Source organism: Lynx canadensis, chromosome C2 (assembly GCF_007474595.2).
Source record: "Lynx canadensis isolate LIC74 chromosome C2, mLynCan4.pri.v2, whole genome shotgun sequence".
Lineage (NCBI taxonomy): Eukaryota > Metazoa > Chordata > Mammalia > Carnivora > Felidae > Lynx > Lynx canadensis.
Window position 1 is genome coordinate 71,941,228 of NC_044311.2, and position 25,959 is coordinate 71,967,186.

The 25,959-nt window shown below is 38.7% G+C and overlaps 1 protein-coding gene across 3 annotated transcripts in view; it reads right to left on the minus strand.

Moving 5' to 3' along the window:
* PEX5L (peroxisomal biogenesis factor 5 like) overlaps window positions 1–25,959 on the minus strand; it is a 223,991-nt gene that overhangs the window by 51,822 nt on the left and 146,210 nt on the right. For all 3 annotated transcript variants that reach the window (XM_030329908.1, XM_030329907.1, XM_030329906.1), the window contains 3 exons: window positions 23,701–23,824; window positions 22,702–22,798; window positions 11,400–11,495 (listed from right to left, as the gene is read on the minus strand). In XM_030329908.1, coding sequence (XP_030185768.1) covers window positions 11,400–11,495; window positions 22,702–22,798; window positions 23,701–23,824 — 317 coding nt within the window. The remainder of the gene's footprint in view (window positions 1–11,399; window positions 11,496–22,701; window positions 22,799–23,700; window positions 23,825–25,959) is intronic.

Consider the following 25,959-nt stretch of genomic DNA (forward strand, 5'->3'; position numbering starts at 1 on the left):
TACCCAAGTTTTCTGATGTAGTACATAACTGGTGTTTAATAATCATGACATTCTGATTTGAGGGCCTGACTTAAGGTTATTTACTTATCCATTTTTACTCTTTGGATGCAAAGTAACTAAGAATTCCCTGTAAGTCTTTTATTCTCAGATTTCATCATGCAATTCAGCATTTCACAGGAAATCTAATTCATCTGAATAAATTGGATGTGTGGTATTGATAATTTCCAGTTATGTTTTAATACCTTTCTGCCTTTTACTTACTCTCTGTCCTTGCCTCTCGCCTTTCTATTAAAAAAGATGGCTTCCCTTGGCAGGGACTGATGTGTATTTCAAAGAATAACAAATAGTTTTAATATAAATTAAAATAAACATATTAATAAAAGAAATCTGATGTAAGAAAAAAATACACCTCCAAACTAAATTTCAAGTTCAAATAATTTTTAATATTATTTACTATCTGAATTCTGAATTTCCTCCTTCTATCAATACCTCCCAGGCCAGGAAAAAAACTAGCTCCAAGGGAATGTGTAAACATGGGCCCTAGTTCTGCTTGCCAGTAATCAGCAGTGTGTGCTTGGACAAGTCCCTTAGCATCCCTGAATTTCAACCCTTTCTCTGCAGTGATGGAGTGGGCCCTATAAATCCTTGGTATGAGGTACCAACTCTAACATGGCCTGTGACATCTCTTGTAGGACAGTAACCTCTTCCAGAGAAGACTGGGGACCTCTGGGACCATCATTAAGATCTATGAGGCTTAAGTTTATGTGTCAACTTGACTGGGCCATGGGGTGTCAAGGTTAAACATTATTTCTGGGTGTGTCTGTGAGGGCAGTTCTAGATGGCATTAGCATTTGAATTGTCAGACTAAGGCAGATGGCCATCTTTTATGTGGGTGGGCATCATCCAATCTGTTGAGGGTCTGAACAGAACAAAAAGGCAGAGGAAGGGAGAATTCCTCCTCCCTGCTTATCTGAATGAGCTGGAACATTGGTCTTCTGTCCTCAGACTGGGACTTATACCATCAGCTCTTCTGGTCCCTAGGTCTTTGGATTTAGACTGGAGCTACACTACCAGATTTCCTGGGTCTCCACCTTGCAGACAGTGGATTGTGGGACTTCTCAGCCTCCATAACTGTGTGAGCCAAGTCTTTCTAATACATCACTCTCCCTCTTCTTCTGTCTTTATATAGCCTACTGATTCTGCTTCTTTGGAGAATCCTAATATAAGATCTAAGAAACCGATGATTGATCACTTAGGAAGAAGAGATAGAACTCGTTACCTTCATGGAAAAGGACTGCTTTCTTAATCAATAGAAAATATTTATTTACTGAACATCAATTATGTATCCAGCATTATATGATATATCATATACCTTAGTCAAATGAATAAAGGAAATTCAAGATGATACTTTGCCCACAGAGAGGTTACTGATTCTCCACTGAACTCTCTATGGTTGTGTGTTTGATGCTCTACTTATTAAACCAATGTGCAGCTTAAGTGTCATCAGAAAAGAGATGTCTCTCATCATTTAGTGTTTTGATTTTATTTTATAAAAAGCCTTTGAAAGCCAAAATGGGCAGATAGCTCTACTGAATTAATTATAGAACTGAAGACTAGAACTATTTTATTCCTGACTTCTATTATTTGACAGAAATAAGACATTTAACCTATAGATCTTATTTTTATTCATTTTCAATAAATTGGGAATAATAATATTCAACATTATAGGAAGTTTTATAGAATACTAATGATTGGTTTATATGGGGCAGCATTGTTATTCAAGAGATGGAGTTTGGAATATTCTAGAGAAATAGAATTACATTATTCTTCCTATAGACACAAACTTCCAAGAGAGTTATTTAATAACTGCTCCTAAAAGTAAAAGAAATCCAGAGGAGAGAGAGAGAGAGAGAGAGGGAGGGCGGGAGACAGGCAGAGGGAGAGAAAAAAGATAAAGAGAAGAGGGAGAGGCATTCTAATTTTCCTACAAATATCAGAACTGGAAGGTACCTGTGGCAGAGACTGCTAGCTGTCAGTCAAAATATCTTCTCCTTTCTTCTGTGGTGATAGCACTGTGGTCATTCCTAGCCTCTCTTATAGTTTGGGGAATGGGTGGTGGTGGTGATGTGATGTGTTTGACTAAGCTCCAGTTAATAGAGTGTGAGTAGATGACATCTGGGCTGGAGCTTTTAGGAAGGTGGGCCTGCCTCCTCCAACGTCTCTTTCCCCTGGTTGGGGGTGGAGCAAGAAAGCACTTGTGACTTGGCTTTGACCGTGCAAGTGAGGATAACACCCTAAGGAACCGGGGTGAATTTTGGCATGGAGCAGATCTGCCTGCTGGTCTGGCACTTTTATTTTTAACAGAAGAAATAAACTATTTTGTTTGAGCAATTGCATTTTGAGGAATATTGTATGGCTGCTAGTGTTACCCTAACTAATACTGGGTCTCACAATCATCAATCCCAGTGTTTCTGAAACTTGAGTCATTTGATCCTAACTACAATTTATCATTTCCATATTCTATCTTATTTACTTAATATATGTTGTAATTGATACAGTTCTTTTATTTAAATAGGTGAAGTCTACTCTATCCTTGTCTAAATTATGTCCACAAAGTCATCAGTTTGAAGTTCTAGTTATATTTTTCCAATATATGTTAAAATAAATGCATAAGCGGGGCACCTGGGTGGCTCAGTCGGTTAAGCGGCCGACTTCGGCTCAGGTCATGATCTCGCGGTCCGTGAGTTCGAGCCCCGCGTCGGGCTCTGTGCTGACAGCTCGGAGCCTGGAGCCTGTTTCGGATTCTGTGTCTCCCTCTTTCTGACCCTCCCCCATTCGTGCTCTGTCTCTCTCTGTCTCAAAAATAAACAAACGTTAAAAAAAATAATAAAATAAAATAAATGCATAATTATTAAAACGTTCATCCATTTTCCACCTGATCTTATAGACCAACTACATAAAACACAATCTAATTCAAACCTCTCATTTTACTGATGAGAAAGCTGAGGCCCAAATGGTAAGATACTGGCATGGGTAGAACCAGGATCCACGTCTAATTTGAGACTTTTCCCATGTACATTATATGCTATCTCACCTTTTCCAGGTGAGTTTAACATGTGATTCCTGTGTACAGAATCTTCCAACAAATGGTTTAAATTACTTTCAACTACAGTCTGACCGATCTTTAGAGAATCTCTTTGAAGAGGAAGGTATAAAAATTACTGTCCAGGTTTAGTCAACGCACAGGGCACAGAACAGTCTGTAACCGCTCAAGGCTGGCTCAGATGGAGTGTGTATCTTTTCATGTTCACCTTCTTTTGCACCAATTCACTTAGTAAATGTCTGTTGATGAGATAATGTCCAGAATGCAGATCTTATATTTCTCTGATTTGGAGTTAAGGTCTTCTTTGGTCTGGAGCTTATATCCAAGCTACTTTTTGGTCTGAAGCTAGTATACAAATATGATGGTCTAGAAGACCAATCCATGGATAACTGAGGTTTTGTTAGAATGGGTCAAGTTAAAGATTTTTTTACTTTAGCATTTACACAGTGGATATCAAGGGACAGTAGAAGAATATGATAACCATCCTTAGCACTGACTTTAAAAAAATACAGGCAAACTCTAAATGACCCTCTTCCTTTAAATAGATCATCTGCCCATAAATTTATTTAAGACCATCTTACACCTCTTTATACTTTCATCCATATCACCTATGAGGGTTTATCACAAGTTATTCTGCAATAATTCTTCTCTATGCTTCATATTATTTTGGAAATTTGTTTGTGTAAAATGAAAGGAAAATGACTTAATATGAGAAAAAAGGAACTTTTGCCAGCTTCCCAATGCACAGTATCCCAAGTTTGCAGAATACATCTAATTTTTATGTAATCTATCTACAAGTTGACATGGGAAGCATGTTCACTAACATGACATTATAAGCTTTGGGATATCTGTATCCTGGTAGTTAATCTCAAGATTCCTTCAATATTGCCCAAAGAATGTTTTCAGATATTTTCAAAAGATTTTGTCCTTTTTGGATATTGAATCTAAGTCAGAATGATTTAAGTAATGTTTAATCCATTAATCTCTTCTACATTCTTCAAAGAGGTGACACTGTCATAGAAAGCAAAAGGAAATATGAGGGGGTGATAAAGGCAGATAATTGTCATGGTAGGAGTACACCCAAGTCAGTAGTGTTTTACATAATCTTATATTAATCAAAACAGTTAGAGGATGGTCTCCAATTTCCTACAATCTTTTACTATTTCTGAGGTTCCTATCAGATCCATGGTAGATATGCACAGAATAACTTCAGGTGAAAACAAAATTTCTATATGGAAAGAACTTTTTAGCTTATGTCACTAGAACTGGATTTAACTGTTGGGTTGTTTTGAATATGGAGAGATAAAGAAGGTCACCCATATTTCTAGAAAAAGGAATTCTTTTACTATCCATGTTCATTAGTGGTAACACTAATTACCAATTTGCCTGTGATTTCTCATAAAGCTCTGCTAGAAGGAAAGTTAGCCTGATGCCTGAAGAGAAGTTATCTTGAGGGCCATGTCCTTTGTGATAGGACATAGAAATGGAAAAAATGAGACTTGTCATGAAGAGATGTGTAGACACTGTGAAGAAGAAAAGGCAAGACCCTGACCAGATCCATGGTGAAGGGATGAATATATCCCTAAGGAATGTGGACTGTCACTAAAAGGTCTTTGTTCATACTCCCTTGGGGATCAGAGAAGATAAATTGAGAACCAGAATAAATGGGAGGGGGTGGTTTGAAAGACTACATTCTAGGGTGAATGAATACCTTCTTTCTATTCTACAAGGGTAATCTTTCCATTTTTGAAGTACTGAAATGGATTGGGAATGGAGATGAGGAAGAGTATGAAATAGAATGGGGCTTGGAGGAGTAGAACAACACAATAATTATTTGCTTAGTAAATTAACCCAACATGTAGCAACTTAAACAAACAAACATTTACTATGTCATACGGCTTCTGAGGGAGTCAGGACTTTGGGAGTAGCTTAGCTGGGTGATTCTTACTTGGGGTCTCTCCTGAGGTTGGAATTAGGCTGTTGGCTGCGACTGCAGTCATCTAAAAGCTTAATGGGGTTTGGGGAGATCCACTTCAAAGATGGCTCACACACGTGGCTGTTGAAAGGAGGCATCAGGTCCTCCCTGACTGTTGGTAGAATGCTTTGCTTCTCAACTGCCAAGGGTTCTCATGACATGGCAGCTGGATTTCCTCCAGAGCAAGTGAGCAGAGAGAGAAAGAGAGAGAGAGCGAGCAAGAAGGAGGCTACAGTAGCTTGTATGACCTAATCTTCAGAGTCACACACCATGGCTTTGACTTTATTCTATTTATGAAAAGTGAATCACTAAGCCCAGCCCATACTCAAGAGAAGGAGAACTAAGCTCCATGTTTTGAAGGGAATGTCAAAGAATTTGTAGACATTTTAAACTACCACATGCAATATCACAAGTGAGGCTCAACAGGAGAATTGGGCCTGAGGAGAAATCAGATTTCTAGAATTTAAAGGTTTTAGTAGACTCAATTAGCCAAGAGGATTTAAAATTACACTTCCTGTTCTTTTTCTTGCTTCTGACCACTGTATTCCTTTTGTCTGTGCATCTTCATTTTTCCTTATTCACACATGTCATTATTCTTTTTCAAAATTTGCTCACAAGGATCCCTCCCTCTGGGTAAAATTAGAGCTGTGAAAACATTGATTAAAACGTGTACAATAAGCATTATGATAGTATTGGGACCAAGTGAAATGTGACTTTGATTCCAGGGATACACAGTTCATCTTCTGTTAGTAGGTTTGTGACATTTCTTAAGCACCCACTAATGAAGAGATGCTTGGATGAAATACATACATTTGAGGAATCAATTGCTAATTTGTTCCTTTATGCATCCAGCAAAACTTTGTAGGGCCTTGCTCTGCACCAGACTCTCTGAAAGGTGCTGAGGGCATAAAGAAGCATGCAACATGGTCCTGCCTGGAAGAAGTCAAAGCCTAGTGTGGAGGTGGCCATGTAAACCCATAGTAGCAACATCATGTGATAAGCTATACTTGAGTGATCCCCTGAGCTGTGTGCATATATCTGTGATTCTTCCAGCTCTTTAAGGGCAGAGGCTGTCTTATTCAATTTTGTATTCTTAGCACCCAGCATAGTGCCTGGCCTATAGAAGGAGCTTAATTTGTTACTAAGAACGAATTTGTTACTAAATCCAATTAATTTGAAGGCTGGGTTACCTAGAGAGACCAACCAGCGAAATACAATACTACCAGATGCTGGCTCTTTCCTTCCCTGCTAAATAGGGATAAAGGATATACTTTTCATGTGTGGTTGCAAGTGTGCTGACTGCCCACGTGACTTCTCTCTCCTCCACAGATGCAACACAGTTCCCACTAGGGATCTCCATTCCTGGGAGGCAGCTTCAGGCCTCATTGAGCTCCCAGGGCTCCTTCCCTGCTTCTCACTTCTGAGACTCCTTGTGCATCCTTCCTAGAGACCCATTGTAGCTGACAGTGCATTAGCTAGATACTGGCTAGAAAGAAAATCCAAGAGGAAAGTAAGTTACTTTCCCTTCTTGTTCAGGGAAGATTTTTCTTTTAAAGTCTAGAATATGAATATTTGGTTCTATGTCCTAAAATTACAACACTTTTGAACAGAGATGAAGTTTTGGTGATTTTTCAATAAAATGGAAGATACAGAGGCAAAAGCATCCTCCCCCTCCACCGTACAAAGCCTTACTTGATTTAACAGTTCAGCTTGAGCCTAAGCAATGTCAGCCTTTGCACATAAACAGATTCCCAGCTCATTCAAGATATGCAATAAATGTGCATGTGGCATTAGATGTATTTTCTCTAGTAGAAGAGACTATTTTTGAGCATTTTAGCTCAAACATTATTTGATTTGTACATTGTCATGTATTATGCTGTGGAAGTAAAAACCAGTTCGTACCATGTAAAATATAAAACATGCCTAATATTACTCATGGCAAGGACTGGTCAGTGCTACCTGCATTGTTATAAATGTGTCTCACTGACTGATGTTGAGATGAGGACAACCACACAAGACACTTCAGCATAGCCTTGGCCGAAATCTATATGCCATAGACAGAATTGTTTGTCTCCAATCAGCAATGAAAATGTAAATACTAAATTATATTAGGAGGTTATATGGTACTTTACATGCAACAACAGAGAGAAGGAAGTGCTGACCACATTAGGTGATTAACAATCAGCCAGCCATCCATTAATTCAACAAGTATTTACTGAATACCTACTAGGTACCAGATATTGTTCTAGACATTGCTCTAAATAAGAGACAAGTTCCCCTTTCTCATGAAGGTTACATTTTAAAGTAAAAAGACAGACAACAAACTGACAGAAACAAACAAGAAAAGACCCAGTGATAAATATAAGGATGAAAAACAAAACTCTAGGCTCTGTGATAGCAACTGGGTGGTCAGGTTCAGCTTTTCTGAGGCATTGGCACTCAAGCTAAAATCTGGATGACAAGAAGAAAACTGCCACATGAAGATCTGGGGGGAGTGGGTCCCCACAGAAGACAGAGCAGGGCAATGAGGTTGTCATGTGAGAGGAACAGAGGGAAGCCCCTGGGGCTCATCAGGGGACTGAGGAGCAGAAGGAGCCGGAAAGGGCACCGGTATCAGGTCAAGAGACAGGATGGCGACAGAAAAATAGGGTTTAAAGATGGAATAAAACATGAAATAGAAGGAATATTGGAAACAGATGATATAAAAATATAAGATAGAGACTTCGGAAAAATTCAGCTTGCTCCAGGCATGATTTTCCTATGTCTTACTAGTGTGAGAACCGTCTCTAATAAAGCCAATCCACAGCACCTTTCTTTATTTGTTTTGCAATGAAGAACGAGGCACTTTTCGTTCTTTTAAGAATCTCACGCCCCACTACAGTGTCTACAACTTACCAGTTTTCCCTTGATTACCAACATAATACATGTTTATGATGGAACATTTGGAAAATACAGATAAGCTAATGGAAGAAGTAAGATCACTCCAAACCCAGCCTGCCAATATAACTGCTGTTAACTGATTCTCTTTATGCTTATAAATTGCAGTAATTCAGAATATGGGCCCTGGAGTCTGGGTGAAAACCATGGCTTAGAAACTTGCTAAATGAGTGGTACTCATTTTTCAATCGATCGTAATTGCTTATAAAATGCTATAGAAATGTCTGAAATCTCTTTAAACCTGTTTTCTCATCTGCAAAACGGGAATAGTAATGTTACCTTCTTCATAAGACTACTATGAGGATTAAACGAGATCATCCATATAATTCTCCTGACTGGCACACCATATGCACTTTAACATATTAGGCATTATGCCATTTTCATTTTACAAAGTTGGGATCATATTGTAAAACTGTCAGTAAAATACATTATTATTCCAATCATCACTGGACATTTTTACATGATCTTAAATATTTTCCATAACGTAGTTTTTAATGGTTACACAGCATTTTACTATAGAGATATAATTTAGCTAATTCTCTATTCTGGGACACTTAAGCTGATTCCAAATTTTCACTATTTAAAAAATTATTGTAAAATTTCACGCTTATTTCTCTAGGATAAATTCTGAGTGGCTGGGTCAAAAGCTGGGTCATGTATACTTTGATGCCTTTCATCATATCCTCTCCATGAATTAGATTATACCCTTGGATAAGAATAATGTTAGGAAGTAAATAGTCCACATACATGTGAAGTTTTGTAGGTCTGATTTACCATCAGCTTAGTGAAATACTCCCCTCTATCCCCTGCCTTTTTTCTCCACACCTGTTCATGCCTTCTGGTCAGCAACATCTTCCCTCATTCCCTAAGAAAGCTTCTCAGTTCCAGGCTTCCAGATGAGGCAATCTGCTTACAATTTTCTGATTTGCTGGGAATTCTTTACTTACAAATTCATTTCCCTTGAAGCCATAAACTCATAGGATTTTAGTATATTAGAAATCCAAGCCCCTCATCTCACAGATGAGGAAACTAAAGTTGACGGAGCAAGTGATTTGTCCAAGTTGGTCCTCTGGCCCATGCTGTTAGACAGCTAGGCTGGGTTGGCTCATTTCTTTATCTCTAATACCTAGTTCAGAAGTTAGCACATGCAGACAGTCAGTGTTTGGTGAATGAATAACTACTTGAAGTGACTTACAGCCTCCAAGGATTCTAAACTGGAAAGGACCATAGAAGTGTGGAAACTGAAGCCCATATTGGTTGATGAAATGTATGTTGTCATTTAGCTATTAGTGATAAGTTGGAATAACACAGCAGTTTCTCAATTCCCAGGAGAGACAAGGAGAAGCCAAGAGAAGGCTTTGTGGGGTCAGGTGGACATCATGTAGAGAAGGGATTAAACTAATTCTGCCTTGTTCCAGAGAGCAAAGCCAAGACGAAAGAGAAATGGAAGTTGCTGGTAGGCCAATTTCAGCATAATACATGGAAGAGCTTTTTAATGGTTAGTACTGTCCAAAATAGAAGCAGATTTTCTAGAAAAGAAGTTGCCCCTAATTTGAAGTATTCAAATAGAAACAGGTTATGTTTGAATAAATAATTTGTTAAGTGTGTTTGAAAAGAAACGAATTTTGTTCTATGTGCCTGGTTGGGATAGATAACTACTAAGGCCTCCCCACTAAGGTGAAATGATTTTATGAATATATGTACACATACACACAGATGGATAAATGAATAATTTTTTCCTTATTGATATGTTATTTTGTAATTAGGTCTTTTGAGTTGAACCCATTGTGTTTCTCATTATAAATGGGACCAGATAAATTCTAATGTCTTTACTGACCCAAGATTCTATGGTTCTAAATCATCTTTTTGGTGATAATTCAGTGTGCTACACATAGTAGGAATTCAAAAGATGAATTTAAATTAGCTCTTAAGTCTGGAAAAATCTACATTTAAGATAAATTGAGTTACAGGCTCCATGAGTTGAACAATTTGATTGCACTCAGCTGGTCTCACTCAAATATATCAATTGATCACATTCAAGAACACTAATGCATTAACTTTTTTTAAACTAAAAAGGGATAAAATTAAAAGAAGAAATTTGGTGAATTGTATTGTGATGAGATAAAGTTGTTCTTATTGGATTGATGAATGATGATATTAAATTATGGCTAGAATTATTTCCTAGACTATAAAACCTTTCAATATGAAACTGCAAATATGATTTAATTGCACTTCAAGTATGGAGTTACTGAAAGACTGCTCATAGTATAATAATTTCATCCAAATCCTAGTGGTAAGATAGCCACATAAATGAACCATATCACAGGAATACTTTAAATTTTCAAGATTTCAAATCATTGATGGAAATAGAGATCCTAAAAAATTCATACTTGGGTTTGGTGAAAAGCTCCACTCTTACATAGCAATCTAGCAAAGCTTTGATGAGTATCATAGATGGTGTCTGTAAAGTACTCTTTGTGATTCCAACCAGGGAGGAAATTGATAAAAAGACAGCAAAGGTTGCTTCTTTGGGGGCTTCTCTTCCTTCTTTCCCCTTTTCTCCCTCTTTCTGTTTATGCTTTTCTTATTAGGAGGCTAAAAAAAAAGGGGGGGTGCCTGGGTGGTTCAGTTGGTTAAGCGTCCAACTTCAGCTCAGGTCATGCTGTCACGTTTTCTGAGTCTAAGCCTCGCGTCAGGCTCTGTGCTGACAGCTCAGAGCCTAGACCCTGCTTCAGATTCTGTGTCTTCCTCTCTCTCTGCCCCTCCTCTGCTTGCTCTCTGCCTCAAAAATAAATAAACATTAGAACAATTTTAAAAAAGAAATAAATATTCAAATGAAGCATTTCATTTGATTTATCAACATTGCCATTGTTTTGGACAATCTTAATAGTAAAAATTTATGACTCGAGTCAAGATGGGATATCCACTGGCTAGAATATCTCATAGAATACCTAAGCCTTGCTTTTTACCTCACTCAGTTAGAAAAATGTATATTTCAGGAGGAACATGAATTTCTCTGCCTTTCAGACATTGTGCTGGATGCTAGAGAGACAGAAATATCAAGCATGAAACTTGGCCTCACAGAGGCATAGCAAATTCATTACATAGGGTCATCATGGAACACAAATGAGGCTCAGAGATCTTTCTGACCTAGGACTTCAGACAGATTGTTAAGCTATCACAGAATTGGCACAGGAATTAGCATTTATTAGTCATCCAAGTCACAAGTTCTCTGGTAACAGATCTTATTCTAATAATCATTATCATGGTTACTTCGTGTCATTAAAGTAAGACTCATTTCATATGTATCCTGCTGAAGTCTGAGTTTTTGAATGCCACTCCCAGCAACATGAAACAGAAAAAATAATTTAAAAAGAAAGTTACCTCCACTGCTGCTTTTGCCCTTTCAAATTCTTCTTCCAAGGAGTGGTTTCTGGAAAGTAATGCACTTCCCCAGCGCTGTTCTTTGGTCAATCGAGCCTGAAATAAACCGAATGCATGGTGTTATACTACTAGAATTACTGAATACAAAAGTACAAATATTTTTCCTTTTCTCATATTTCCCTACAGTTTAAGAAGCATCTGCAAAGGATGCTATTTTTGGAGTACTTTGCAAGCATGATGTTACCCAAACTGGGATGGTACCAAAATGTGTATGAGCCTGCATGCATGATTCTTCTAAGAGTGGGTCTTAGCCCTGGTCATGGTAAAACCAAAGCCCAGGCCCAGCCTCCCAAAGATCTTACTTTCATTGGTCATGGTTCTAGGCATTGATATCTTAGTAGCCTTCCAATAGGATTCTAATATGCAGCTAAGATGGAGAATCTCCATTAGAAGCCTAGACCTAAAAACTGATATTCAGGCTTCCAGTTAGTTAGGACTAGCTTCGGGTAAAACTAAGCTGCAGAGATGGAAGGTGCTGCTAGACCTTTTTCCTTACATACACAGCAGATCCTCATGGTGAATTCTCTTTCCTTTGCCTTCCCTCTATTGGCACACATCTGCCTCATGCCCAATATCCTCAGGACATTGCTCTGTTAAGTGGTAGTTACTTAGATAAGATCATGTTTGTTAATGTCAACAAGTTTGTCACAATTAACAGACATTGTGAAAGACATCTTCACTTAGCTAAATGCAAATATTCAGAAGACCAGCCTCCAGCCCCACAAAGATCTGCTGGAATTTTTAAAATGTTGTTAATTAAAAAAAAAAAATTTTAACGTTTATTTATTTTTGGGACAGAGAGAGACAGAGCATGAACAGGGGAGGGGCAGAGAGAGAGGGTGACACAGAATCGGAAGCAGGCTCCAGGCTCTGAGCCATCAGCCCAGAGCCCGACGCGGGGCTCGAACTCACGGACCGCGAGATCGTGACCTGAGCCGAAGTAGGACGCCCAACCGACTGAGCCACCCAGGCGCCCCTAAATGTTGCTAATTTTTAATTTCACAAAAACTAAATACATTCTTTTTGAAAAAAATTAATGCTTTCAGAATCATGGAAAATAAGAGGTGTACCTCTAGAGCTTCTTGTTGGTTGCATATATATTTATGTACCCTAGACAGTAACGTGTTACAAAAATTTTGGCGACATCAAGGATATGCTATTCTGTAGCTTACTTTTCTTCATTCAACAATATATCTTGGAGAGTGTCCATATTTAGTATTTATAGATCCACTCTATTCTTTCCCAGGGATTTCCTAGTAAAGTATATACTGTGGTTTGTTCAGACCTTTCCCCACGAGAACTCAAGGTGTGATTTTTTTCTCCATGTAATTGCTTATTTTCTTGTCTATCTTTCTGCTACACTGTGTGATCCATGAGGGTAGGATTTTGTCTGCAAACTTTTATTCTCCCCTGTACCCAGCCTAGGGCCTGACAAGTGATGTATACCCTAAAGATGCCTACAGACTGCAGGATGAGGGACTGTCCTGATAAGGCAGCTAGACCTTGGGGAACAGGAAGAGGGATGCTTGTGGAATGAAACTCTCTACACCCTTTTATTGCCTTTTACCCAGGTGTTTGATTACTCTTCTTTAGAGATGCTCAACCTTGGCTTCTATGGGGGTTACTTGAACAGGCCTGGGCCCCATCCTAGACCAGTTAAAGAATTTCTGGGGGTAGGGTCTGGGCACTAAATGTTTAAAAGCTCTTTTGGTGATTTTGAAAAGCAGTCATGTATGAAAACCATTGTTCCACAGCAAAACGTTGCCCTTCACTGAGCACTTACCATCTATATAGCTCAGCTGCTTTTCATTTTTTTCCCCATCATTGCTGGTTCAAGAGGACCCCTACCCCCTTATTATCACACAGTTGTAATACCAGAGCTCACTACATGCCAGATGCTGCCTCAAGTCCTTTAGATACTATAACTCACTTTGTCTTTTCAATAACCTGTGAAGTAGGTATTATCACCAACTCCATGAAATTGAAGCACAGAAAGTGAATTAACTTGCCCAACATCACACAGCTAGTAAGTGGTAGGGCTGATGCTCTGAGCCATGTTCATAACTACTGTACTATACTGCCTCTCACAGGAGGCTGTGCTCAAGTGGCCATTTTGGAAAGATGCAAAATACAGAAAACTCTCTTAGAGGTTCATGCACGGTTGAGGGAATCAACCAAGAAGTCCTCAAGAATATAGTGGGCTGAAAACAATAATGATGTAATTGTTATGCACAAGTAAATTGTTATGCATAAATAACAGTCTTAGACTGTGTTTCGCACTAATGAACAAGGAAGGTTAATTTATTGGAACCTTAATTCATGTTTTCTCCTCGATATATTCACTGCTGTGTCCCTGGTATCTCCTACAAACAGTAGCTGCTCCATAAGCAGTCAGTAAATACTTGTTGAAGATATGCTGTTGGAGAATATGTGAATGAATTACTTAAAGGTATTTCTCTTCCCTACTCCCAGAACACTATGTGTTCTCAGTCAAGGTTTCTTGGTAAATCCAAGAGGCTAAGGGGAACTTGTAGGAAATTGAGAGGGGACTTATTTTTTGGTTCTGTGCCTGGAGTGGCAGAGATCTGTGTTAGCAAGGCCCTGTGCCCTGATTCTGGGGAAGGGGAATGACTGCAGGGTGCCTTAGCGGAACACCTAGTAAAGAGCTAGGCCTGTTAGCAACACAGAGGTAAGGCCTCTGGAATAGTGTGTGTGGTCAGAAGAGGGAGGGCGATGAGGACACATCCAAGTCTGCATGGGCATCAGTGCCTCATTCTCAGGCGGGCCAGGCTCAATGACCACCATGAACAAGCACCTTCTCTTGTTCTCTGGGCCTTGTGAAAGCTACTACTTTCTCTCAACCCAGATAATTGAGGCGGGGCTGGCGGGAGAGAGCTCCAAAAACATAAGTGGGATTGACTACCACAGGTTCCAGAGATTAGGATGTAGACACAGATCTTTTGGGGACGGCTGTTCATCCCGCTATCACCCTTATCTGACACTCTTGGGTCACAATACATTTCGGTCACTTTACAAATATAAAGGTGCAGATGGTTTGCAAATTTTTAAAACTGGTAAGTCGTTAGGATGGTATAGCCTGGCAACAAAGTTAACACCAAAGATGATATGAGCTTATTGTCTTGTAGAAAGTTAACCAATCTTGTATCAAACTTGGAAATCTTTTTCTGGCATTTCTTTCCCAACCATCTCTGTTCCTTTACTTTGGAACTAACTCTTTTGTCTTCCTGCTGGTTCCCTCATTAATGAAATAAACAAATAAATTTTAAAAATGTGGACACATGGTGAGAAATAAGCTGTGTATTTATATAATGTCATAAATGACCCATGAATGGCATGAGAAGAAAGAGAAAGCACTGATATTTTTGTCCCAAGGCATCTCCTTTTATTAGAGGCACTTTTTACCAGTGAAATATGATCTGTCTTGCCTGTGAAGCCTGACCTAACAGAACTCCATTACTGTCACTGGCTTCCCTTCATCAATGTTTCACGACCCAAGTGGATTATGAATCACAGGACGCAAAGGGCACCATATATCAGGAAGAAGAGGCAAAATCTCTCTCTCAGGATTCTAGACTTACAGTTCATATTCTCTTTGCCGCTTAAAACAGCAAGTGTAAACAGAATCCTACTGTGCAAATGAAATTTTATTTCAGTAGTACAGTTACTATTTAGGTAAGTGCTATTTTCCACCTAGTTAGAAAGGCCTTAAGTCATTACTAAGACAAGTTATTGTCTACCTCACATTTTAAAGCCATTTATTTTGTCCAAGGAAGCTAAGCTAAATGTTATAAAATATAGAAAAACACTGCAAACAAAGGCAGTTTTCAAGCCAAGAGTAATATGCAACTAAAAAGGTTCTGAAACTTTTCAGCCCCCAGACATGCTAGTTTAGGATTGACAGTGAAATACGGATTCTAACACCTAAAGATCAGCCTTTCTTTCAACCAAGACTTTTTTTTTTTTATCTAATTTCTTTACAGGCAAAAAAACTGTCATCTGGGAAAACAGATAAGCAATGCTGGTAAGCTGCAGATATTGTTTAGTACTTGACTAGAGGAATGGTCAGCAAAACAATGATAGCCATAAATTTGAGTTGTGGCTGTTTTGGTATCACAGTGGCTATATTAGTAGTTCTCAAGCTTGAGTGGGCATCAGAATCATTTGGAAGTCTTGTCCAGACACAGATTGCTGGGCCCCACAACCAGGGTTTCTGCTTCAGTACGTGTAGGTGTGGGAGTGGGGGCCAGAATCTGCATTTCTAACAAGTTCCCAGGTGATGCTGATACTGCTGATGTAGGGCCCCACGATGAGAACTTCTGATCAGATGCTGACATTCCATGTAGGCGAGTGGAACTCCGGAGTTTACAAATATACTCTGATGTCGGCATTACTTTGCATCATCGCATGATTTTGAAAAATGCTCCACAGTTACAACAACCTCCTGGAATTGCCTTAGCTTTAAAAATAGTATTTTAATTGGTTTAAGCTAATTGGATTTTAAGGTATTACACTCTCTAAAGAAAAAGGATTTGTTTTTTTCTTCCAGCTGCTGTTTGTTCTGAATGATAAGCACTGGGTGAAGGATAAGAAGAATTAAATAACTCTTTAAGAATATTGTTTTATTCTCTTTATTCAAAATTATGATTTGAAAATTACTGTATTTGTAGCTGTGGTTGTCCTAGCATAATAACCATTGGCTAACCTCTATGTCCGTCTTTCGTAACTCCTTATACAATTGCCTTTACATTACTGCTAGAGATTTCCTAGCAAAACACAGTTTTAAAAATCTCAGTATCTTTTCAAAAGAGATTGATGGGGAATGGGAGCTGCTTAACTGTAGAAAGGAAAAATATCTTATAACAACTAGCAGACTTTGGGTAACAGCATAACACAGTATTTAAAAGCATAATCTTTGGAGTCAGACTGCCTGGGGCCAAATCCTGGTTGGATTTAATAGTAACTGGTGACCTTGGACAAATTACTTAATCTCTATAATCCTCAGTATTCTCACCTGCAAAATGTATATTCACTTATAGAGTCCATACAAGAATTGAGTACAATAACTCATGTAAATGCACACACAAAATGCTCAGTACATAGTAAGTGCTATAAAACTTGGCTTTTGTTATCACCTTTCTGGTTAGTGCTTGTCAGGTGTGACTTTAGAAATTCATTTAAAAATTATCTGTATCTAGAGCACTTTTGTTTAGTGTTTAATAGAGACTAGTTAGATTCTTTTTAATTAATTGATTTATTTTGAGAGAGAGGGAGGGAGCATGTGCACACACACACACACACGTGAGTAGGGGAGGGGCAGAGAGAGAGGGAGACAGAGAATCCCAAGTAGGCTCCACAGTATCAGTACAGAGCCCAACATGGGGCTCAAACTCACAAACTGTGCGATCATAACCTGAGTTAAAATTAAGAGTTGGACGCTTAACTGACTGAGCCACACAGGTGCCCTGAGACTAATTGGTTCCTTACACAGAACAGATAAACTCTTGCCTCATTGAGATGGTCACAGTTTTTTTTCTTGATCAGTCAACAGATATTTATTGTTGAAGGTACACACAAAAAAGTCGTACCTTATGTGTCAGAGCAAATTTCTAGAGCTTTGTGCAAGGCGGGCACATATGGTTCCCATCTCCGTACCATTATGAAATTCTATGTTGTAGAACATTGAAGCAAATCAGTGCTGATTTTGAAAAGAGAGGAATAGTCTATTATCATGAGTAACTAAAAATTATTTTTGAAACTAGCTTCCAAAATGATAAAAGAATAAAATTTTGTTACGTTATTTTTATTTTGATCTGCTCTTTAGTTAAACAATAATTAGCCACTACTTTCGAATTGTTAAATTTGACAAGAGATGTTTCTCCTCTGTTAGTATTCTCTTATTTTTCCACTTCAGCAAGTATTTGTTGAGTCCCTACTATGTGCAGATTTCCTACTATGCTGAAAGCGATCTTCCATATTTCTTTCCTTCCTTCTTGCCTTCCTGCTGTTCTTGCCCTTCTGCCTTTTCTTTGCCCCTTCCTTCTATCTTTGCTTCCTTCCTCATTGGTAGCTCACTCACACCTCATTGGTGTGCTCTCAAGAGGGAGAAAGGGATGTTGATGTGGATCCTGCACTGTCTTCCAACAAGCAAAACTACATAGCGTATCATCTAATTGTTTCTAATAGACATAAGGTCTTGATACTTCTTATAATTGAACTCCTTTTTCTAATTTTTTCACTGCCTTACTTGTAGCTTTTGGAGGGTTGACATTCAATCACATTTGCTGAACTGAAATGGGCTTAAATGCAAACTATTAGTATTGCAGAGAGTAGAGGTTCAGAATGAATTTGGGAGGGAGGAACAAAATTGTGCATGGCCTCAGATCCGATGGCAATCCTAATTTATCTTACAAAGCTTCTGGAAGAAAGTGATATTCTTTAAAATCCCTTAACTCATCTTAATCCTAGAAATGTAAGTAATAATCAGGGACTGCAATGAGAAGGGAAATAGATGGTTTGTGAGTTCTCTCGGGTGAATAAGCTTGGTGTAGTTGATATGAGGTGGCTTGTGGGTAGGAACAGGGCTTTAGAAGCTGATGGGTGATTTGAAGGCTGGCTCTTCTTCTCTTTGCTACTTCTCTTCAAGGTGAATTTCTCATGTGAGAAATGGGGATATTAATTTCCAAGATTATTGCAAGAATTTCAAATAATATGTTTGAAATATTTCATTTATACACATGAGGTGTGTAATAGGACAGCTATTAAGAATGCATTTCTGTTTGTATTGCTCCTTTAAGAATTTAGAAAACATATCTGCACTTGTATCTTTTTTTTTTTTTTTATAAATTTTTTTTTTCAACGTTTATTTATTTTTGGGACAGAGAGAGACAGAGCATGAACGGGCGAGGGGCAGAGAGAGAGGGAGACACAGAATCGGAAACAGGCTCCAGGCTCTGAGCCATCAGCCCAGAGCCCGACGCGGGGCTCGAACTCACGGACCGCGAGATCGTGACCTGGCTGAAGTCGGACGCTTAACCGACTGCGCCACCCAGGCGCCCCAATGCACTTGTATCTTAAAGTTACAATTGTTCAGGGGCGCCTGGGTGGCTCAGTGGGTTGAGCGTCTCACTTCAACTCAGGTCATGATCTCACAGCTTGTGAGTTCAAGCCCCACGTAGGGCTCTGTGCTGACAGCTCTGAGCCTGGAGCCTGCTTCAGATTCTGTGTCTCCCTCTCTCTCTGCCCCTACCCCTCTCACACTCTGTCTCTGTCTCTGTCTCTCAAAGATAAATAAATGTCAAAAAAAATTTTTTTAAAAGTTGCAATTGTTCTGGTTTGGGATACTGCCAACTTGATGGAATTATGATTATATGGAAGGAAGCATTTTCTATGTGGAGGTCAGCAAAATCAGAGAGCAGCATAACTATGACTAAGTACTGGAGAGCCTGGTTCCTGCAGCTTCTCATTAAGTCCAACTTCAATTGGCAAGAACCCGTCTTGGAGCTATCCTTCCAGTGTCCAGACTTGGCAAAGAAATGCTTAACTGTCACTTTCCAGCAAAAGCTGGGTTCATTTTCTTTTGCCCCACCTCTATCTCAACCCACTTATAGAAAAAGCTAATTTTACATCATTACCTGTGTTTTGCCTCAACATTTCAAGCGTTTTCTAATTTTTCAGATTGTATGATTTCTTTAAACAATTAACTTCAGGGAATACTAATTACACTGGTTGCGTGTCAAGAAACTTTATTGTTTTATTATTTTTTTTTTAATTTTTAATGTTTATTTATCTTTGAGAGAGAGAGAGAGAGAATAAGCAGGGGAGGGGCAGAGAGAGAGGGAGGCACAGAATCCAAAGCAGGCTCCAGGCTCTGAACTATCAGCACAGAACCTGACATGGGCTCGAACCCACAAACCACGAGATCATGACCTGAGCCAAATCTGACGCTTAACTGACTGAGCCACCCTGATGCCCCGAAACTTTATTCTTAAATACATAGAGATTATATAATTTATCATAATCTCCTGCCACTGATTAGTGTATTCAAAACACTATTTGAAAGAGACCAGACTATGCTTTTCCTGTTCTCCATTTTGAAAAGAAAAGGAACTGATATAAGAATTCTCCATTTTCTTTGTGATTCTGAAATATAATTTTTTTGAAATATGATTAAAATTTTTTTTAATGTTTATTTATTTTTGAGAGAGAGAGAAAGAGAGTGCAAGAAGGGAAGGGGCAGAGAGAGAGGGAGACACAGAATCTGAAGCGGGCTCCTGGCTCCCAGCTGTCAGCGCAGAGCCTGACGTGGGGCTCAAACTTATCAACTGCAAGATCATGACCTGAGCCAAAGTTGGCACATAACTGACTAAGCCACTCAAGCGCCCCTGAAATATGATTTTTAAATAAAGCTTGCAAATAGCTCCTCACCTGTTACCTGTTGAACCTAAGATAATTTACGTTGGTTTGAGAGAGAAGAAAACATTTCCTTGATTTTCCCATGAGCTATCTGTGTGATAGTGGAGCAGAAATAAGTTTTGGTAAGCTGAAATCGTTTATTTGAATAGTCTGCAAGCCAGTTTTAAGTTGAATTTTTATATCACCTTCATCATCTTATCTACCTAGAAAGATCATATATTTAAGGGCAGTATGTTTCTAACGGTTAAAACACCTTCCTGTCTTTTATTACAATTAGGTTAATCAGCCTATGCTCTTGCTGCTTTATTTGAGTGATTTAGTATTTCAGATGATTAAGTTCCCCAATTCATGAAATTGTCCTCATTTAACCATACGGTAGACTTAAAACTAGGAGATTATGATTTTCCTAGTTTAGAAAAATCTTGAAAAGCATGCAGTGTTTTTAAAAAAGCAAATTAAGGGGGGGGGTGGCGCCTGGGTGGCTCAGTCGTTTGAGCATCCAGCTTCGGCTCAGGTCATGATCTCACTGTGAGTTCGAGCCCTGTTTTGGGCTCTGTGCTGACAGCTCAGAGCCTGCAGCCTGCTTTAGATTCTGTGTCTCCCTCTCTCTCTCTGCCCCACCCCTGCTTGTGCTCTGTCTCTCAAAAATGGATAAGCGTCACAAACACACAAAAAAAAACAAAAACAAATGAAGGGATAAATTCTTTACATATAATTGGTGAGCCTGTAAAGGATTCATGACAATTTATCTAGACAGAACTGTCACGGTGCATTTTAAATTATGTTTTGGAGGACAATATCAGGAATCCCACACAAATTTTCCAAAGCACATTGTGTTTGCTTAAAGGCACACCAGTGAGCAAGAGGAAGGATGCTGTGGTGGGATGAAATCAGACAACCAGCAGGAGAGGAGCAGTCATTGGAATAACAAGATAAATGCATTGTGGGTCTCCACGGCAACTGAGGGCCCCAGTTGATCCTCTGCCCCTCCAGCGTTGGGTAGAACACAGCCCACCTGTGCCAAATCTCCCGCTCTACAGAAACAAATGTTCTATTGCTACATTAAATTTTTCCAAGGATTCCAGGTTATGAAACAGTACCAATTACTTTAGCTGAATCTAAATCTCTAATGCACTTAATAAGAATGTTTCTCTAATAAATGTTATCAATTAAAAAAATACAGAATGAATACAGAGGATGAAAATACATTTTTATGCTATATTTACAATTCATTAAGCTTTCTAGGTTTATTTGTTCTGGAAGTGAGCTGACTTGTTTTCCAGCAGAGTCCTGGAAGCAGTAATGCCCACTCCTCTCCAGTGAATGTTAGAAATGGGGACAGGAGTCAGTTCTCTTAGTGGTTGATTCCAGTGGCCTTCCATTGCCTCAACATTTCTTATCTGTGTCCTCCTGCTCTAGGCCGCTTACCAGTTCTGGGTGCATGGACAATTTTCCTAATCTCACTGTGTCTTAGTTTCCCATCTACGAAATAGGGGTAATAAATTAACTTACCTCATATAGCTATTTGTCAGGATCAAATGAGCTAACATGTATTATTAGAAGACTTTATCATAACAATCAATAATATTTGCTATTATCATAATTATCCCTTTACTTCACCTCACAGTATCTCTTAGTCTGATCTAGTAAATTCAAGAAAATTTCTCTTGCTTACTCCATCTCACTTACTTTCTTTTTTTTTTTTTTTTTTTTTTAAATTTTTTTTTTTCAACATTTATTTATTTTTGGGACAGAGAGAGACAGAGCATGAACGGGGGAGGGGCAGAGAGAGAGGGAGACACAGAATCGGAAACAGGCTCCAGGCTCTGAGCCATCAGCCCAGAGCCCGACGCGGGGCTCGAACTCACGGACCGCGAGATCGTGACCTGGCTGAAGTCGGATGCTTAACCGACTGCGCCACCCAGGCGCCCCCCATCTCACTTACTTTCAACTAGATTGCAGAATGCATGAATGTGGACACATTTCTTAAGAGATCTTTGTGGTTTTAGATCAAGGCTGCATCCTTAAAGAGTGTTTGTGCCAATGAAAAGATTGAGGCTGACTTTGGCCTTCTTTGTAGTTTTACTCAAAGGAGAGAACTAGTTAGAGACAAGCCAGTTACACTGGAGTTGAGGGTCAAGTAGTGGACAGATAGATCCGGTTCATACCATACTTCCATCAGTGACTAGTTGGGTGTCTCAGAAAAAGGATTTTGAATTTACCAAGACTCTTTAAAGGATCCTTAAAATGAAGCTAATAACAATTCATAGGATTATTTGAGTATTGGATGTAACATATTAAAAGCACATAGTAAAGTTCCTAATACTTAGTGGGCATTCACAAATGGTAGCTCTTACTATTATAATTACTGCTAATACTGTAATTATTAATTCTTCAACATGAAATTTACTTTAATGTGACAGTCAGGATCCTGATATGTAAGTACCTTGGTCCACAGGGCATACATGTGAATGAAGAGTCAATAGGTAAGTTCCTCTTTTTTGTGTTTTGTTATAAAAATTTTGCTAATACTTGAGTAGAAGAGATTTTATATTGCAAAACAATGGAAAAGTAAATGGTAGAACAAAGAAAAAGTGCTAAATATATAGTGAATTCGTTGAGACATGTTCCAGCCAAATAGACACATATATCATTAGTTGTCTCAAGCTTTGAGACAGATTACTGAGAAAGCATATGAAATACAGAAAAAAATACTTCAAACTTTTTTTGGGGAAAATTTAAATAAAATTTTTATGATATAAATTATCTATTAGAAAAGGTGGGTGGATTAAAGAATCAGCTTTGTGACCTGTGTTGGAGGCACTAATTCCAATTCTGAAGCCGACTCAGAGTTCAGGGCGCTTTTCCCACCACTTAGTTCTGGTTGAGATCTGTGTTCTGAGGACCTAGAGGGGATGAAAAAAGGAGATTACATCAAGAAACAAATTCAACTAGGAAGACAGTCAAGAAACTGAGTTAATTTGGATCATTGAGAGTCATGATAACAAAGCTCTCATCAGAGTTTTGATGAAAAAGAGAGCTTTTATATAATTTTACACAACCACGTTTGAAGTTTAAGTGGCTGCAGTGTGCTAGGCATAATCTAAATCTGATTGATTTAGAATTCAGTTCAATTATGTACAAAAAGTAAATAAACACAATCCCATTTTTCTTACAAACAGTTCTGCTTTATTAAAAGTATTTTGGGAGGGGAGTGTCTCACAGTGACCCAGGTGTGATTTGATCTTTACACAGAATTTGAAATGTCACCATAAGTGGAGATGTGCAAGGGGCAACAGGAGACTGAAACATGTTGCCCTTCAGGAAGACTTAAAAACATGGTAAAATTCAGGTGGCCAATTTTTCTCATGAGCACCCACAGATTGTTCTTAATTAGTGTATTATCTGACAATGATGATTAAGATAGTCAGAAAAGGTTACCTGTGTAACCAGAAACATTTAATTTAACTGCCATTCATATAATATATTGAATATGCACACATATGTATGTACATACATAAACCTATTTTTATTGATCGGCTCAGTTACACATTCAGAAAATTATCAACAAATATTAAAGAAATATTGAATACTGGTTGTGAATCTACCAAAGTCATTATTGGTTGAATTTTTGACAATTCAGATTTAATACTTAGTTTTAGAAGCTATGATAACATTGAAACATAGGGGGTTATACATGGCACCAAGTATTTGGATTGATTTAACTCATTGGCTATTTCAGTACATAGGAGAAATACCCATACAGTTGACACATCAATAGCTATTTTCTGATATTACAATATCTTACCATAAGAGTTCCTTTGATCCAGTTCTAGAAGAGCATGATTTTCTTTCTGCCATTGGATGCCCCTTGCTATTTCGATCTCCATGAAACTTAACATCATCCCATTTTTCCAGTTGTGTTTGAATGTCTATGAAGGAGATGGGAAAGGGGTAAAAGAACAGTGGAATATGAGATACAGACAGAAGAGAGATCAAGATTAAGAAGTTTTATACAAGTGAACTTCACTCAACTGATGCTCCTAAACCTAAAACCAGTGTTTTAAGGTTGCATGAAAATTAATTAAAACATGTGCAGCTATGGGGCGCCTGGGTGGCTCAGTTGGTTAGGCGTCCGACTTCAGCCAGGTCACGATCTCGCGGTCCGCGAGTTCGAGCCCCGCGTTGGGCTCTGGGCTGATGGCTCAGAGCCTGGAGCCTGTTTCCGATTCTGTGTCTCCCTCTCTCTCTGCCCCTCCCCCATTCATGCTCTGTCTCTCTCTGTCCCAAAAATGAATAAACGTTGAAAAAAAATTAAAAAAAAAAAACATGTGCAGCTAAATAAAAATGAGACCCATTAAGAAACATTGGTTTACTTATAGTTAAACAATCAAGTTCTTTTACCTGAATTTGTTTCAAGAGCTGTGTGCATTCTGAATCCTGTGTATGAGTCCATGGAACCCCCATGGAATGAACATATAGAGTACTATCCTACCTGCCTCTAGCTAAGGAGGTGACTTTGAGACACTTCTGGCATGTTTATAAAAAGAAATTCTGTTTATGCCATCCCTATCAAAATAACACCAGCATTCTTCACAGAGCTAGAACAAACAATCCTAAAATTTGTATGGAACCAGAAAAGACCCCAAATAGCCAAAGCAATCTTAAAAAAGAAAACCAAAGCTGGAGGCAACACAATCCCGAACTTCAAGATGTATTACAAACCTGTAATCATCAAGACAGAATGGTACTGGCACAAAAACACACTCAGATCAATCAACAGAATACAGAACCCAGAAATGGACCCACAAACGTATGGCTAACTAATCTTTGACAAAGCAGGAAAGAATATCCAATGGAATAAAGACAATCTCTTAAGCAAATGGTGCTGGGAAAACTTGACAGCGACATGCAGAAAAATGAACCTGGACCACTTTCTTACACCATACGCAAAAATAAACTCAAAATGAATGAAAGACCTAAATGTAAGACAGGAAGCCATCAAAATCCTAGAGGAGAAAGCAGGCAAAAACTTCTTTGACCATGGCCATAGCAACTTCTTACTCAACACGTCTCCAGAAGCAAGGGAAACAAAAGCAAAAGTGAACTATTGGGACCTCAACAAAATAAAAACTTCTGCACAGTGAAGGAAACAATCAGCAAAACTAAAAGGCAACTGATGAAATGGGAGAAGATATTTGCAAACGACATATCAGACCAAGGGGTAATATCCAAAATCTATAAAGAACTTATCAAACTCAACACCCAAAAAACAAAGAATCCAGTGAAGAAATGGGCAAAAGACATGAATAGACACTTCTCCAAAGACATCCAGATGGCTGACAGACACATGAAAAAATGCTCAACATGACTCATCATCAGGAAAATACAAATGGAAACCACAATGAGATACCACTTCACACCTTTCAGAATGGCTAACATTAACAATTCAGGAAAAACAGATGTTGATGAGGATGCAGAGAAAGAGGATCTCTTTTGCACTGCTGGTGGGAGTGCAAACTGGTGCAGCCTCTCTGGAAAACAGTATGGAGGTTCCTCAAAAAATTAAAAATAGAACTACCCTACCACCCAGCAATTGCACTACTAGGTATTTATCCAAAGGATATAGGTGTGCTGTTTCGAAGGGGCACATGCACCCCCATGTTTATAGTAGCACTATCAACAATAGCCAAAGTATGGAAAGAGCCCAAATATCCGGGAAGATGTGGCATATATATACAGTGGAGTATTACTCGGCAATCAAAAAGAATGAAATCTTGCCATTTGCAACTACGTGGATGGAACTGGAGGGTATTATGCTAAGCGAATTAGTCAGTCAGAGAAAGACAAATATATGACTTCACTCATATGAGGACTTTAAGATACAAAACAGATGAATTTAAGGGAAGGTAAGCAAAAATAATATAAAAACAGGGAAAGGGACAAAACATAAGAGACTCTTAAACATAGAGATCAAACAGAGGGTTGGTGAAGAGGTTGTGGGAGGGGGGATGGGCTGAATGGGTAAGGGGCATTAAGGAATCTAATCCTTAAATCATTGTTGCAC